Here is an 18,015-nt window from a genome sequence, read left to right as displayed (position 1 = left end):
CGGCAGAGAACTACATGCAGACCTTCTGTAGAGATATTTTACAAAGAACAGATGTCTCACTCTACCCATGAATCTGTGTACCTCTTCTGCTTTCCAAATAACCATCACGGCATTTGACATTTTACTTTCCTCAAGACTGGTTCTGTCGTTTTGGGCTAGTTATTCACTCATTAACATGATAATAAATATGTATATTACATAACGTACATACAAAAGCCACTGCAGTATTCCTACATAGACATTTTTCTTTCTAAAACTCTTTTCCTGCCACCCATACTTTTGAACAAAATTAAAATGAAATACACAAATATTAAAAATGGCTGAGGTTCTTAAATATGAAGAGAAAGAAAAGAAATTAAGGTCTCTTAGCAACAATTCCCCAAAACAGCCTTGTAAAAATTACTGAAATATTTGGAACAAAAATGTAATGCTCAACCAACATAAAAAGTGTGCAAAATCTAATAGGATATATTAATAATTAACATTAACAAGGCATGATCAGTAGCATTTTCATAATGTAAGCAATAAGAAGCTTTCTGCACATTAAATAGTCCTAAACAATGTGAGTCTGGTGGGCTCAACAGAAACAAATCATTTAAATTGTTTAGATTAGCTAATAGATTTAGAATTGATTAGAATAAGTTTACATTACAAATCTAAAAATACTCATTATAGCCAATAATATATAGCCAGGAGACAATAATACAACAATGTGATTAGGGCAAGAATTTGGAACAGCTTATAAGATAATGTAAGATACGTTGAATCTAATATAGCCTAGTTTTTAAAAAACAGATGTGATAACTTTTTATTTGTGGAAATGGAAAGAGGAGAGATAGCTGAATGTAGCCTACATACATGTTTTGGTTAAAATGTTGCCTACAATTATTTAGGCCTAATTAATGAATTCTGCATGTCGCCACTTTCACCTAAACAGAGTCAGAGGAGTCTTTCTTGTTTTAAAGAGCCTATAAAGTTATATCAACTTTGAGTGTTTTTTATCCATTTTAATGCTTCAAATCAACAACCATTTTTATACAATAATATAGAATTAAAAATAATCAATGTAGGCTTATCGGAATCAATCAGTCAATGCTCCATATATATATATTTATATATATATATATATATATATATATATATATATATATATATATATATATATATATATATCCATGACATTCCACTTCCGGGATTGCTCCGGTGCCGACGGAAATTCTGCCGGATTTCACTCTTTTTGACCGCATGTCTGTCACTTTCTTTCTTTGTGTTGGATTTTTAAACTTGTGTTGATTTATGAGGACTATGGTTAACTGCTCCTCAGATCTCTGCGGGGTTAAATCCAGACTATCTGTCCAATCGGAGTTTTCTGTTACAGGACCTAGGCTACACATGTTCCACCAAAACAAGTTCCTTCCCAAGGCTATTTTGCAGCGGCACCGTGGCTACCAGGTGCTTAGCGCCACCCATGACGATTGTGATTGGTTTAAAGAAATGCCAATAAACCAGAGCATGTTTTTCTCCCATCCCAGAATGCTGCGTGACTAGCCAGACCCTCCTCCGCAGCGCTGGGAAGCAAGGTCTGGCACAGCGAGACTTGACTAATATCTAAATGAATAAAGGAAACAGGAATGTATTACTGAGTGACATACCACCTCATCATATACGATCTTTGAAAGTGAGACGAGGGGACGTCGCTTTGACGATTTTAGCCGACTTGTATCGAAGTGTGCAGCCACCGGCGGAACTGCTCGTATCTATAAACAGGCTTCTCCTAATGCAGTTTTCCACCCGCTCTTTGTCAGCGACTGGGCGGCTGACTGACGACGCGTTTCCCTTTAAGATAATGTCGGACACAATCATGTCTTATTTAATCATTTTGTGTAATGTCGGCAGGCAGAAACATGGACAAAACAGTAACGTTAAAAACCAACGACGGTAGGAGAGGAGTCTATTAGCATCATCTCACCTCAAAGTGGCTAACAGGAGTCCAGTGTCCTTGCTTGTGTCAAAGAAGCAGCGCTGGTGTTTATTAGAGGCTATACACTTCTCTGGGACAGAAATGTCTTTTCATATAACAGACAAAGCAGACTGGCATCGAGGCGCAAAGAAGACACGGTGAATGCGGTACTCCATGCTCAGTCTCCCCTCTCACCCCGCTGTGTTTTGGAGGTTTGGAAGGGACTACGGGCAGTAGCTTTTTGGCTCACATTGGACAACATTTTAAACGGGTGAGTAACAGTTTGTTAGAGGGTTTTTTAAGCCAGGCAGACGTTGTAATATCAGCAGCTGTGTGTTTTCGCCAGTCTGCCGGGGCAGGTGTGCGTCTCGTCGGTCCTGTACGACCAGCCTGGCGCAGCTGCTTCACCCCACTACATTGTCATTGTGTTCTCCTCACACTGTCGCTCTCTCTCTGTTATTGTGTTAGCAGCCTACTTCCACAGAGGCCAGCCAGTCCCATGTGTGTTACATTCCCCCATGTCCTTTACCCCCCTCGTGTAAAAGCTCTTATGTAACCCTGTGGGATTCCTTTTTTTTATTTTAAAAGACTTCCTGGCCCTGTGTAAGGAAAACACGGCAACACTGGCTGCTTGAGGTGCACCATGTGCACTGACAGAGGAGGCTGCTGAGGAAAGCACAGGCTGTTCACATTCCAGCTCTCAACTGGGAACACAGAGAGCAGCCTGTAATACAAAAAAAAAGGGAAGGGCTTCCTCTTCTCTAAAAACACCCATCCTTTTAGGGGTTGCCTATCCAACTGTTTGAGGTTTAACCCACAACCCTTTTTTAACTTTACTGCTATTTATACCTGTTTTCTGTCTCCCCATTTACCCCTTAAAGGGTAGCCTACTGACAGATAGGCTACACTTGACAACAAAAATCCTCTTTTGACTGGAGTCTCTTCATTGTGTAACGACTTGGGGGGGGGCAAAGCCAATAAAGCTTTACGTTAGGCCTATAACCAATTGGTAGTGTTTTTTATAAACAGTATTAAAACCGATCAGTGGGTCTGAATAAGAACTACAACTAACAATAATCTTCTTTATCTTTATTGTTTGGCCTATACAATCTAAGAAAATAGTGAATGACTAATCATTTCAGCTCTTCGGTGGATCTTTTACAGTAAGTGTACAGGTATGATCTTGTATTCCTGGTACTAAATTAACTCTTTGGATGGACAGAATTGGATTATATAAATACTAAGCTCCCGGATGGTACAGTATTTCTTCTGTTCAGTAGGAATCTCTGGACAGATATTTGCTCAGTATTTAAAAAGGACCCAGTGTGTCCCCTCTTACTCTGGAAATGTTGGAGTTGGTCAAAATGCAACGTTACTGTGAACTTTCACATTAGTGTTACTCCACAAAGCAGGAAAACAGCAGGCAAGAAATACCACGTGGCTGGTACGTAGGAGGAACACACGTACGCATCAAAGTAAAATTTGCCAAGTAATGGCTATATGTCTAATATCTAACTATATTCAGATGTTGATACTGTAAGTATGCATGATACCAGGACCCTGAAACTGAAGCTGATAAATGTAATTCAGCTGTCATTTATTAGGCCTACTTTATTTAATACTGTGCTTTTCCTACTGTGGAAATGTATTGTGAACGGTTATTTATGTTTTTTCTTCCATTATCTCTAAGATTTAGCCTGCTACATGTCAGTCTCGTGTTGGGTGTTTAAACTATAAATAATAATGCTGTGTAGTTCTTGTCTTCCACAGAGCTCTCCTACTTCTCTTCCCCTCTGTCTGGGGATCAACCATCACGACAACCTCCCCCCCCCCCTCCCTCCTCCCCCCTCCACCTCCACCTTTTAACCCTCAATGATGACTTCCCCGGACTCTCCACCTCTGGTCTCCCCTTCCCCGTGCCCTGCTCCCCCTCCATCCCTCCCCTCCTCACCAGTTCCCTCCTCCCCAGCCCCTTCTTCCTCCTCCCTGCCTGCCCCACCCTCGCTGCCTCCCACGGGGGAGGTGATGGTGCTGGCTCTGGGCAGGAAGAAGCAGAGGGTTCTGATTACTCTCTCCATCCTGCCCAACCTCTTCCTGGCCTTCCTGCTCTCTTCCGACCCCCTCATCACCCTCTCCCCGCCCCACCACTGCCACCTGCCGGGGCCTTTACCATCACCCGAGGTGCTGAACGCCTCCCTGCCCTGGGAGAAGGGGGAGAGGCACGGGGACAGCGGGGGCCTGTCCCAATGTAAGCAGTATGTCAATGGCAGCCAATCAGCAGTAGTGGAATGCGAGGCTGGCTGGGACTACAACGTCACAGAAGGGCTGAGGAACAACATCGTTACTGAGGTAGAGCTCCGACCTGGGATACTCTAATTATGGTCCTAGTCTAGTTAATTGTTTTGGCTTTCTGTGGGAGGGTTATCTTTTTATTTATGTATGGATTGTCGGCCCTAAAATGCTGAAACAGTTGTTATCCTGTATTTATCCACAGGAGGGTCTTGCTGAGCACGCAGCCTCTTCTCCTGGTGGCTTATAGAGCCTTGGATGTTGCTAGTTTATAATGCAACATAGCATTCAATTGCCTTTTTTTTTTTTTTTTTTTTAACTTTTGTTATGGTTGTATGGTGACAGGGATTGTTGGGAAAACTCTTCCTTGTTGGTGCGTTCAAGAAAACTCCAACGTCAGAGATTCGGGAGATCCTGATAACATTTTCCAACACAAACCTCCTGTTTGGTGCAGACGATGATGAATGTGCTTAGTACTAACGTTTGAGGTAGTCATATGAGACTGATCATGTCCGAGGTTAATCCCAGGACAGTGTGATGCTGTTGTTCCATACACACCATTGCTAAACCGCAGAATTACACATGATGAGATAACAACAAAAAACAAAGTTCTGTTTAGGTATAGTGTCTCTCATACACTCACCTATGTTTATGTGGGCGTTAGTAAGAAGTGAGTTTACCAGACTTCGGTAGTTTGCTCCCTCATCTCCGCTTCAGGGAAAAGGCTCAAATAATTAAAATCAATGAATCTGAAAACTTTTCTTGGACCCCCTGGCAAAGTTCCACGGACCCCACTTTGAAAATCACTGCCATAACAAACTCAAATCACCGACTGTCGGGTGGCATTGTGGGTAATGTAGACACCAGGTTTTGACAAGGAAGAAGACAATATATATGTATATATTTTATGCTTTTTAAAAACTGTCCATCTTGAGTCTTGCAGTGCCCTTTTTAAGTTGTTAGTTAGACTTCAACCGTGAGAGTAGGGCTGGGACGCCAGGTTGGACAATGCTCGGTGCCTCATTTAGAAATGTGTTTTACCTACGTCACTGTCAACGTCAACGTCAAGGGCTGTTAGCGAGAGATCTCAGAGAACGTGAAGAGGTCAAAGTTTCCTTTCATACATAGCAGAGGAAGAACAATCTCTGCTCACAACCTGATTGGTATTGAGATTGAAAAAGATTGTACTTAAATTAACGTACACCATTATTATGCTTTTGGAATATGATTGGCAGCAATTTGTACGTAATGGGAACATGTACAAACGTAGGAATGATCCCTTAAAATGTCTTGCTTGTGGGCATCTCAGTAACTGTCAAACCATGTGCCTCCCTTCACTGAGGATTTAAACCACCTGGGCACAACTTTGTATCTTTTAACCTTTTAACTGTAAATTCTTGTCTTATATATAAACAGCAGGCAGGCAGGTTAAAGATAAGCTACAGTGGAAGAGGGAATATTGTGTCACTGTGATATTATCTTGCCTTTTGAATTGCATTGTGTCCCCTAAAAGAAACACCAGGAATATTGACAGGTTTGAAAAATAACCCTGTATCAAAAAATTTCAGGTGGTTTCTTTTCCTCATATGCTCATAACTACACAATCAAAGGATTTCTCCAAATGAGATAAAAACAGTCTATTCAAGTTGCCAGTGGCTCTTGTGTTTCTCAATGCAATTATAGATTTAGGTCGAATTCTCAAATGTCTAGCTGTAGGAAAAAGCTGCTCTGCTGCTCACGCTGTTCATATTCATGAAAGCAACCCACGTCCTACATGTATTTGATTTGTTATACTGTAACCGGTAGCCAATGTGATAAATACAGCAGGTAAATGCTGTGTTGGTGCATTAATGTGTCACTATGTATACTACTTTCATGACCAGTGGGAAAACAAACATACATTTCCTCTCAGAGCTGGATTTCATAGTAAAAAAATAGAATTGTAGTAATAGAGGCTAGATGGCTGCTTACAGTTTTCCACTCAGGCTGGTCACTCTGTGGCCTGTGTGTCTGTTTTGTGGGAACCACACCCAGCCCTCCAGTCCATGGTATTGGGGCAGTTCGCTGGTAATCCACCCACATCACTGCAGCAAGCTGTGGATGCATAAACGCTGCCAAGGGAAGCATTTAGCATAAGCATGTGTGCAACATATGCTTTCTTATAGGCATACAGTAAATAGCATGCTTTTAGTCTCGTCCGTCCACCCCTCATTTTAGATACTGAGAGTGACATGGGCATCAGGTTAAGCTCAGAAATTTTTTGTTTTTGCTGTCATGACGATCTGTTCCTCCAGTGCTGCTTCGCATTGCTGAGCTGGCAGTCCGCTGAGCAGGAAGCAGGAGGGCCTCTGATCAGCTTTGTCTCCGCCACGATCAATAGATACTGTCACTTCACTAGAGACAAACTCCACTTAACATCTCTATGCTGTGGATCTACGGGCTAATGCACAGGCACTTCCTGTCATTATTAGGGCAGGGCAGTATGATAATATACCATGAAATTACATACGTTTGTCAACTCTCAATAATGTTGTCATAGCATTTATATAGTAGTAGCTATATATTTGATATATACCTGGGTGTATTACCCATGGGGACAATATTGCAAATAATAAGCAGGACTTTATGGTAGTATTCTATTTATGTATTGTCAGATTAAACATAACATAGACAGTTTCTGAATAGATTTTTCCAATCTACTATATCACCATATATACTGTGTATGTATATATTCTTGTTCTATCTCTCTATTAAGATTCTTGTTGCTTTCAAGCTGAAAAGTCATCCTAAAACATCTGTAACCTCGCTCTGATCTAAAACATGATCTAAAACATCCTGTGTCAGTCTGATGGCAAACATTTAGTGAAAATAACAACAAAATATTAATTAGCAAAGTCTTCGTTGAGATCATCACACAATAGCAAAAGGCTCTGTTTCAGTCTGAAAGGGAGAAATGGTTGCAGGTTTCAGTCCTTCTGGGGGGGATGTACCTGGTGGAGCCTCATTCCCAAAACCAGTCTGAGGAGTTTACAAACTCGTCTGTTTGCATTTTACCCTCCTCCTGTTGTCCAAAGCATTCCACCCAAATGAGCACTATGGGTTGCTATGCTGCCCTTTACCCGACTGGTGCGCACTGTTGTGGCTCTGTGCCTCAGCAGTAGGACAGCTGATATTATGTGACAGGCTTTTATGTTTCTGTGCATGGCTCCAATTATGCAAGGCCTTTATTATCACCGGCCCTCTGCTCTCCCTCTCTAGATCGATAAAATCATTTTGCTTTTTAGCGGACAGCACACAACGACATTAGCAGAGCTCAGCTGTTAATGCAAATCAGTGGCTCGGCTTGACTTGATTTAAAACTGAGAGCAGATATCTGTTTTTAGGCCCACTTTCCATGTAAATGCACTATTATGTAAATTGGCACAGTAACTGCTACTGTTACTTTACTACTGTTACTGATCTGAATCTAATACATTGTTATCACCACATACACAGTAATATTATAAGTTTACATCCTCCTGTGTTTGTATTGTATCTTATAGTCTGAGGATCCTGAAGGCTTTATACTGCGTCATTCTCTCAGCCAGTAATCTCGTTTTGTAATCCAAGTGTACACATCATTATTTTTTAAAACACAAAACCGCACAGTAAAAGAACGTACACGAAAGTGTTAATACATCCAGGAAGGACCAGACACTAAATCTCTTGCACCATCTCTGTGAAGTAATTGGATATAAATCATAATATTATTTTGTTCTGTGAATAAACTGGGCTACCTTTGAATCAAAGTAACTAATTCATTAATTAATCAATTCATTAAGTAAGCAATTTAATTCGCCAGAGGAATGTTTCTTCATGAGTGAATCAAGCTAGCAATCAATGTGAATGCTCAAAATTTTTTAAAATGCAGAGAGGGAGGCAACATACTTCAAACTCTCTTTTTAATCTCTCTTTGGAAGCAAAGAGCGCCTACTTGTCTTGTCTTCAAAACTAGACACATCCATCTGAAATATGTCTTCACAGCCTGGTGTAAATTAGGGGGGGATCTTTCCTTTCTTCTGGGTACGCCAATTTCCTTAATGAGCTTACGGACAATTTGTGTCAAATTGCCAGACCTATCTCCCCAGCGCTATGTCAGCACTGGTATTATGGTCTGGCTACACTGCTTATCTATCAATCTACCAATCACAACCGTCCTGGGCGGCGCTAAGCCCCAGATGCAGCGACGGTGACCTTGCAAAATAGAATGGAAGTGGAGGGGCTCGTGCACCGGATGTCAGGCTTTATCCCAGCGCTGTACAGCCAATAAGCCAGACTAATTGACAGTTCACTAGTTCATCATGAGGTTTTTCTTTTTATTTACAGTTTACAAACCGTCAAACGTGTAACTTCTTACTGATAATGATTTTGGGTAAACATAGGTAGTAGGGCCGATTGTCAGAAAACTAATCGCAGACAGTATTGATTAATTAATTTTCAGTCAATGAATTTAAGTCATTCATTTAGAAAAAATTCTAACCGTGGTAGTTACACTTTCTCAAACGTAATGATTTTCTCTTTTCCATCATTGTAATAGACAACAGATTTAATGTATTTAGGTTTTGGACCTCACCTTGCACTCTTCTTTTCATCCTTTGCTCACGTTTAATTCACAAATCGATTAAATCCAAAATAATGGTCAGAATAATTCATGATAAAAATAATTGTTAGTTGCAGTTCTAATAGGTAATTTGGGTAGGCACTGGGGTCAAAATGTTGAGTTAAGTTTTGGTTGGTCGGGATATTAATAAAACATTATTCCAGTGTGTGCACATCTGGATTTCTATCGCTTCGGTTCTCCTGTTGCTCCATATGTGTGGTGATGTCTGCCTGATGACTTCCTGTTCTCCAACATGTTGTTGTAATTACCTGCACAGATAATAACTAACAGATCTGTCTTCCTCCCTCTTGTGTCTGTGCTGTCCAGTGGGACCTGGTGTGTGGTCAGTACTGGCTGGTCCCAGTGGAGGAGGTGTGTTTCATCCTGGGTATCCTGACTGGCTGTCTCAGCCTGGGCTATGCTGCTGACAGGTAATGCACGCACGCACAACAGTGTTTCTTGCAGGCTGTGTGGTTTAGACAGTTATCTGCAGAAAAGACCAAACATACAACCCAAGGCGATTTCTGTTAATAGGTTACTGTGTCAATAGTCTGGCACAGTGCTGTGGAGTTAGGTCCGGCTACACCACAGATACATTCTGGGATAGGAGAAAGAAACGCTCTGGGTGCATTTCTTTAAACCAATAACAATCGTCTTGGGCGGCGCTAAGCTCCGGACACAACGAGGCTGGCTCTGCATAATCGTATCGGGAAGGAATTTGTTCGGAACATTTGCACCTCGCAAAAAGAAAACTCCAAATAAAATATTAAATGTAGTCAACTTTTCACACAATACAGTAATGTGTGCTATTTAAATTAGCTATTGTAGATACATGGTTAAATATAATTTGTTCTTACCAGTGTATCTCAGTGTGTACCAATCGGTCCCAAAATGGCCTAGTTAGTAAATGCCGTTACATTAAACATATTCGGTTACACTTTACTTGAAGGGATCTACATAAGAGTGACATGACACTGTCATGAACGAGTCATAAACATTATAAACTGGTCATAAACGTTTATGACATAACACTTCTTTTAGTACGTGTCAATGGTTTTTGTCATGACAAGTTATGGTTATGGTTAGGGTTAGAGTAATGGTTAGGGTTCATGTGTTCATGACAGTGTCATGTCACTCTTATACAGGGACCTTCAGGGTAAAATGTTACCACATGTTCTTTGTAAATCTTTACAATCATTCCCAGAGAGAACCAAGCAGGCCTGCCTTGCACGATCCAAATTTTCTTCAAAACTTGCCATTTTTAGCATGTAGCTTGTTAGCTCGAAGTTTGTTGTTGTTTCCCAAAACGAAGGGATTTTGAGAATCACAACAAAACACTGACTCAACTTCCAACATCCAGACTACTGTGTCAATTTGGAAAGCTTGTTTGGGGATTTTCTTGTCATGCTGTGCTGTTAAGTCAATTTGTTTCTCAATCTTCAGTCTCTTGTCCTTACATTGCAGTTTCACTATCTTTTTTTTTTAAGAATATATCACAATCAGCAATTTCTTTTACATACGTATAAGTAATGCATGGCATAAAGGTTACTGTTAGTCTGAGTTTTTGCATATGCCTAGTGCTTAGGACCTCATGCTCTGCAGTCTGCATTAAACACAACACAAGCACCTCTAATAATTGACATAATGGATCCAGCCTGTGTCTGCTGTGTTGTCGGGGAAGCAGTAGTTTTGGGGGGAATTGCGAGGGAGAGCATGCCAGTTCAATCAGCTAACAACCCTTGTTCATTTGCTGACCAATTGAGCACAGCATCTGTTTGTTAAGATTAGTGAATTAATGCTGCCTCCTAGGGAACGCACGAAGAAAAAAAGGGAACAGTGCTAATCTGCAGGTTGGAAACAAAAGTTTTGCACCTGCATGCAGCTGAAAGTCACATTTAGTGACATCACATGAGTTATGCTTCAGACCTTTTTGAAGATGGATTTATATGTTTTATTTATGTCATTCTTTGTGATTGCAGCACAACTTCCTTTTTGACAGTTTTGATGATACATTTCATATTTGAACAGGTTGTCTGCACGTCCTTAAAATTGTGTTTTGAAATTATGGGCGATTAGTTTTGTTCATAAACATTTGATCTGGTTTAATTTGTCATTTTGTCTAAATTATTTGTAAATTACATGAAACTAGGAATGTGTTGGCAACATTAATGGTTTATGATGCCGTTCCTACTGTGGTTCTCTGTTGTATCTTATATTAACAGTAGACCTATTTTCCGATCTCAACCCTCTTGCTGTTAATATTTAAACTAGTGAAGTAGTGTTTTTGCTCTTGGATAATCAGAACCTACTTACATTATCATGTATTTCTGTTGTGCATCTTGGTTTCATCTTGATATAGATTTAAATGTCTTTTCTTTTTGATGATAAAATTACTGAAGGCACTTTTGGAATGGTAGATTAACAATATCCCAATTTTTTCATTTATCAGTAAGTTGTATCAAAAACTGCAAGTGTAATAGGTTTTTGGTGTAATATTACAGGTGTAAGGATGTGTTGGTCAGGTGGTTTTCAGTACATACTCTATCTCTGTTTCTGTCTGTATCTATGTAGGCTGGGCAGGTCCAAGACTCTGCTGACCTGTCTGACCCTGTCGGTGGTGTTTGGGGTGCTGGTGTGTGTCTCTCCGTACCCCTCCATCTTCATCGTCATGCGTTTCTGTTTGGCGGCAGCTAGTGCGGGAGTCTACCTCATTCTGTACATCACTCGTGAGTATTTCAACAGGGACGCACCATATTTGTTTTTAGCAGAAAAAGATCCATCAAACAGGATTAACAGCTATGTTGGTGTCTCTTAACATGTAGTCAGGCACTGCAATGCTTTGAGCTAAATACTAACGTCAGCATGCTAAAATGTTCAAAATGACAATGCTGACATTAGAGCCGGACGATATGCGGAAAATATGCATAATATAACGTTGCTGAATATCGGAATATTGATATAACTTCAAAATAAACATATTAGAGTGCACTCAGTTCTGCTTTCAGCATTCTGATAAAAAACAACAAATTGCTTGTTGAATTTAAAAGAAATAATACCAACATTCTTTTATTGAGTGTCTTCTCCAATATGTTTATCCAATACCTTTCGCAATGTGTTTATTGTGACCAGTTGATGACAATAAAAAAACGGTATATGGTATATGGTGCAGCCCTAGCTGACATGCTTGTTTAGCAGTTGTCAGGGTTGATGATGTGTTTGCCTGTCAGGTCTGGAGCTGTGTGAACCGTCTCTGAGGCTGGTGGTGACCATGCTGGCCGGGCTGATGACTGTAGCCGGAGAGCTGCTGCTGCTGGCCGTCGCCCTGGGCTGCCAGTCCTGGAGGGGCCTGCTGGGAGCCGGCGCCGCCCCGCTAACACTCTTCCTCAGTTACGGGTGTGTGTGTGTGTACCTGTTTTACTATATTCGTGGGGTCCAAAAACCGGAGACTAAAGTATACTTGGGGGGGTCTGCACAGCCTTGTGGGGACCAAAATGCTGGACCCCACAAGATTAAAGTGCTGTTTGAGGGTTAAGACTTGGTTTTAGGATTAGGGATAGAATTAGGTTATGGTTAGGGTAAGGGTTAAGGTTAGGCATTTAGTTGTGATGGTTAAGGTTAGTGTAAGGGGCTAGGGAATGCATTATGTCAATGGTGGGTCCCCACAAAGATAGTAAAACTAACGTGTGTGTGTGTGTGTGTGTGTGTGTGTGTGTGTGTGTGTGTGTGTGTGTGTGTGTGTGTGTGTGTGTGTGTGTGTGTGTGTGTGTGTGTGTGTGTGTGTGTGTGTGTGTGTGTGTGTGTGTGTGTGCTGGTGTGCGTGTATGATTATTTGTTTCTAAGCCCCTCTGTTTAATTAAATTCTCAGTTTTAGCTTTTTGATTCCCATTTGTGGGACTTGATCATCCACATTTCCTTTTCATATTTAGATATTAGAATATCTAAGTATAGTATACAGTCACAAGTATGCACATGTTTATTTTCCTGTGAGAATGCAGGGACAAGAGAGTGAAGGAACCTGATAGTCTTTTGATAAAGTGTCTTGATGCCAACTGACTCGCCGAAAGCTTTGTCGGATGGTATTGATTCCAATCCCCTCGTCACACTGAGCCTTTTAGTTCATGTCAGAATGCATCAGGACTACTTTGTTTAAGGTCCCCAGTCACTGAGACCTCTCTTACAAGATAAGCCTTCATTGCAGATTCAAAACCAAATTGACAAAGATTGATTACTAGACATGAATTGCAGGTTTGGAAGAAAAGCTGGACCCACATGGGTTATTTTTCATGCTGAAGGAGAAAATATGAGCACCATAGTTTTGGTGCTGGGTAAAGGTCAATAAAGATGGAAGAGTGGAAACAACGTATTTCTATTCTCTCCTGCAGCATTCCCGGGGTGTTTCCAGAGTCTCCTCGCTGGCTCCTGATGTCCGAGAGATCTGCAGACATGAACTCCTTCACGGAGAGAAGGAACTCCAACAGAGATGTGAGGGACGACGAGAGCTTCACAGGTGAGTGTGTGTGTGTGTGTGTGTGAGAGTGTGTGTGAGAGTGTGTGTGAGTGTGTGTGTCTGTGATATCTCATTATTTATGGGTTACTCATTGCAGTGCATTTCAAAACATGAGTACCTATCACACACCACTACCAAGCGCAGGTAATGACGCTCAATTCAAATTCATGATTTATTAAAGATACATGGAATTATAATAAAGGATTATGAGCTGCAGCTATGAAATAATCAGAGCTGGATATTCACTGGGCTCTGCAACAGTTTATATGCAAACATGTTTCCCAGGAAGGAAGGTGTTTGCTCTTGTTAAGTTTGTTTTGTGGACATTAGTTTTATATAATAACATCATAGTGTGTTATAAATAATGTATTAACTGTTTATATTATGGTAATAAATGCTCAAATCTGAGGTTAAAGTGTTACCATAGAATCTGTTTTTATTAAGCCTGGTGCAGCTACAGTATTCTAAGTGGCTTTCAAACAACCTATATTTGACCAAAAGTAATTGCAACAACATTGACCTCCTGTACATGTCTCTTTTCAGATAAATAAATAAAATTGACAGTGACCTATCGATTATTTTACTATTGTTGAGCTGCGAATAATAATAATAATAATAATAATAATAATAATGATAATAATAATAATAATAATAATAATAATAATAAAAAAAAAAAAAAAATAAAATCCTGTTTTGTCCTGTTTACCTGCTGCAGAGCTGGATTCAGAGCCAGCCCCCTCCTCACGCCCCCACCTGTCCTTCCCTGAGCTCTTCCACAGCAGGAACATCTGGAAGAACATGTGTGTGCTCGGCTTCACCTCGTAAGTCATCCCTCGCACTCTTGACATTCTTTTAGCAACGCTGCAGTTTTGAGCGAGCCCTTTTGCGTTTGCGTAGCACTTTTTTTTCACAGGAACCGGCTGCTGTCTCATATTTCATCCTAAAAGTGTTCTGACTGAATTTCTTTTTTGGGTATGTTTTTCCACTCTGAACAACTTTTCTATTTAAAAAAAACCCTTATAATGACTGCTTACTCTTTGTCTTTTTTTTTTGTTGGTCATTCCTCCCTCAGATTTATCTCTCACGGCATTAGTCACTGTTACAGCTCTTTCCGAGGAGACGTCAGAGGCACGGCCCCCAGCTTCTATTGGACATACCTGCTGTCTGTGTGCGCCGGGGGTGGGGCCTGGCTGTTGCTCTGGGCGACCGTAGACAGGTGCGGCCGCCGCGGCATCCTACTCCTTTCCATGACGATGACGGGGCTGGCCTCTTTGATCCTCCTGGGACTCATGGAGTGTAAGCAGGCTTTACTTGCAGGAAATTGTTTTCTCCAAAGAGTCAGATGAAGGAAGCTATTAAAAGTCTTTGCCCACAAGGTGGACACAGTCCTCCTTCATAAGGACCTCAGGAAGAATAGCACCTGCAATGCAGGAGCTAATGAGGATCCTAAATAAACAAACAAACAAATCTCCCCAGACGCTAGACAGACTTTATTTGAGGCTTGAATGAGGATTAAAGGTCTTGCTTCCTCAAATCCTAACGGGAATGAACGTAAAAGTTAGTTTATTTGATGTTAAGCTCAGCTTTGTGGTCATATTAGATCATCTATACACCACTGACTTCATGTTAGGCTTGTGCTTCATGCATTATGAAATAGATTAAAGGCAACCCGCTCAGCTCTGTTCATGGAAAAATACATTCCAGGTGGCTTTGTCTTTCTACAGCGTGGTGTAGGAACACAATCCCAGTTACCTCAGTCTCAGTCTCCCCCTTGTGGCTTAAAATGAGTATGGCATTCAGTTTATGTAGGACACTGCAGTGGCAGCAAAGTCAAAGCTGTGTCAGGCGCTGTGCTTTAGTCATGCATCAAAGGCTGAGGGGGCAGCAGCACTGGGCGCTGATGGTGTTTCAGGTGACCTCTTAGAGGCTACTCACTGCTCTCTGGGTCTACTGTTAATGGGAACAATGATTCAGAGTTCTACATTGGAAATCAACAGGGCGTCATGGTATATCATCAGAAAATTAAAAACCGAACTGATGCACTTCATCAAGGTAGCCCACAGTTACTGATGCTTGTGCTCCCTCCTCCCCTTTAGATCTCAGTGAGACGGCCATCACAGTTTTCTCAGTGCTGGGTCTCTTCTCCTCCCAGGCCACCGCCTCCCTCTGCATCCTCTTCACTGCAGAGATCATGCCCACCGTCATCAGGTAACCTTAACACCGCAACACTGATTTTAAGAGTTCAAGCAGTCTTTCTTTATTCAGTTTTGTGAAAATAAATTGAGATGTGGAATGTGTTGATATTAGTTTCTTTCGAAAAGAGCCTGCTCAGCCCATTAGTGCTGCCAAAACGAATCAGGACATTAAAAATGCAGGAAGTCGTGAGGAAGGAGAGAGGAAATGTCCATCAATATCTATTAGTAATGACGAGAAGTTTTCAGAAATCTGAAAAAAAAATCCTTGGATCTCTTAAAATTACCCAACAGCTTAGTTTATCTTCTTTTGAAAACAAAGGAATAAAATGCCTCGCGTATGGTCATTTATAAGACCTAATATTTCTCAAATAAATAAATTCATACTAAAACGATTAGTTTGACATTTTTGGAAACGCTTATTTGCTTTCTTTTCGAGAGTGTGATGGGAAGATGATACCACTCATGTCGTCACAGACCGTCTGAAGCAGCTAACTCAATTTTCACACTTTGGTTCTGTATGGACTTTACCAACAAGATACACCATGGTTGGTAGTAAGCTTTAGAGGTGCGGCTAGCTGTTTGAAATTTAACAGACCAACGTGAAAGTGGTACACATTTTCTCATCTAACTCTTTAATAAAAAAGTAAATTAGTGCATTTCCCAAAATGTTGAAATACACAATTTCATACACAAGACAACAGAGCAACAATAGGCGTGTTTACCCTTTTTATACATATTTTATTAGACCATTAGAATAAGAAACTTTATCAATGCTATTTTACTTGTAATACAAAATAAAAAAAACTACACCAAACTTCACCCAATGGGAGTTCTGTTTTTGAGAATGGGAGGACTGAATCTGAAAAATGAAATCCCAGTGTGTGTGTGTGTGTGTGTGTGTGTGTGTGTGTGTGTGTGTGTGTGTGTGTGTGTGTGTGTGTGTGTGTGTGTGTGTGTGTGTGTGTGTGTGTGTGTGTGTGTGTGTGTGTGTGTGTGTGTGTGTGTGTGTGTGTGTGTGTGTGTGTGTGTGTGTGTTGTGTGTGTGTGTATATTTTTCAATGTGAAGTTGTGTGTGTGTATATGTTTCCAATGTGAAGTTGTGTGTGTGTGTATATGTTTCCAATGTGAAGTTGTGTGTGTGTGTATATGTTTCCAATGTGAAGTTGTGTGTGTGTGTATATGTTTCCAATGTGAAGTTGTGTGTGTGTGTGTATATGTTTCCAATGTGAAGTTGTGTGTGTGTGTATATGTTTCCAATGTGAAGTTGTGTGTGTGTGTATATGTTTCCAATGTGAAGTTGTGTGTGTGTGTATATGTTTCCAATGTGAAGTTGTGTGTGTGTGTATATGTTTCCAATGTGAAGTTGTGTGTGTGTATATGTTTCCAATGTGAAGTTGTGTGTGTATATGTGTCCAATGTGAAGTTGTGTGTGTCTGCAGGGGCAGCTGTGTGGGTGCGGTGCTGGCCCTGGGCTGCGTGGGCCGCCTCAGCTCCCCGCTCATGGACCTGAGGAACCACTACGGTTACTTCCTTCACCACGTGGTCTACTCCTCTCTGGCCCTGCTGGCCGTGCTGTCCATACTGCTGCTGCCTGAGAGCAAAAGGAAGCCGCTGCCCCAGACGCTGGCCGACGGTGAGCAGTACCGACGCCCCCCACTGGGCAGGAGGAGGAGGGACAATGTGCCGCTGCTAGCCACGCCCAACCCAGAGACCTAAAAGACTCCTGAAAGAGAGGTCGGACTGTGCTTCAATCACCATTTTGCAAACCGGAAGATTTACATCCATCATGCTCATGGAGAGGAGGAGAAAGCCACGAGGGCTGCACAGATGATGGTGGACGGCCGATGAAGGGCGGTGATGAACGTGATTAGGCTGTCTGAGCTTCCTAACATATCATCCCATAGTCATTCCAAACACAGGCGGTTGGGTCGAGCCATTCGTCTTCACCATTCTCTATTTCCTGCCATTCAGATGTGTGACACACGATGTTCACAGACACATGTAGGGCAGGCTTCATCTTCATCACCTCCTGACCAGACGGCACGTGATTCCCCCAACCCACCATGTGACACACCAGCATACCCTGCTGCACGCCGTCGTCCTGTGCGTCTGTCGTAGAGATGTTCGCTGCTTACTACTGACACTCCAGACCAGATGTGGCTCAGAGAATAGTCGCAAATTATTCCTAGCATTTGTCTTAACCTGCATAGAAGGTCTTTTGTCCTGTCTGCTGTGTACGACAACACTAGAAGTGCTTGAAGAAGGTGTGCAAAATCAAAGCACAGTCAGCTTTGCATACCTCTTTTTTTCTGTGACACTTGTGGTAAAAGTCTCCCGTGTGGCACTCCAAACAGAGACGGGCCACAGTTCTCGAACATTTGTTGCAAGACTCGATGGAGTGTGGGTGCCTTGTAAATCCTCTAAA

At 41.5% G+C, this 18,015-nt stretch overlaps 1 protein-coding gene across 1 annotated transcript; it reads left to right on the top strand.

The window, feature by feature from the left end:
• Nucleotides 1–3,799: 3,799 nt before the first annotated feature.
• Nucleotides 3,800–17,628, top strand: slc22a17 (solute carrier family 22 member 17). The gene is made up of 9 exons (XM_028569814.1): nucleotides 3,800–4,309; nucleotides 9,216–9,319; nucleotides 11,460–11,614; nucleotides 12,116–12,281; nucleotides 13,271–13,395; nucleotides 14,111–14,216; nucleotides 14,468–14,691; nucleotides 15,492–15,603; nucleotides 17,030–17,628. Exons 1-9 carry the CDS (start codon nucleotides 3,833–3,835, stop codon nucleotides 17,304–17,306), a joined length of 1,746 nt encoding a protein of 581 aa, XP_028425615.1. The 5' UTR covers nucleotides 3,800–3,832; the 3' UTR covers nucleotides 17,307–17,628.
• The last annotated feature ends 387 nt before the right edge of the window (nucleotides 17,629–18,015 follow it).

This window comes from Perca flavescens, chromosome 22, assembly GCF_004354835.1.
Source record: "Perca flavescens isolate YP-PL-M2 chromosome 22, PFLA_1.0, whole genome shotgun sequence".
Classification (NCBI taxonomy): domain Eukaryota; kingdom Metazoa; phylum Chordata; class Actinopteri; order Perciformes; family Percidae; genus Perca; species Perca flavescens.
The sequence above is the reverse complement of the archived record's forward strand: the minus strand, read 5'-3'. Positions and strand labels throughout refer to the sequence as shown.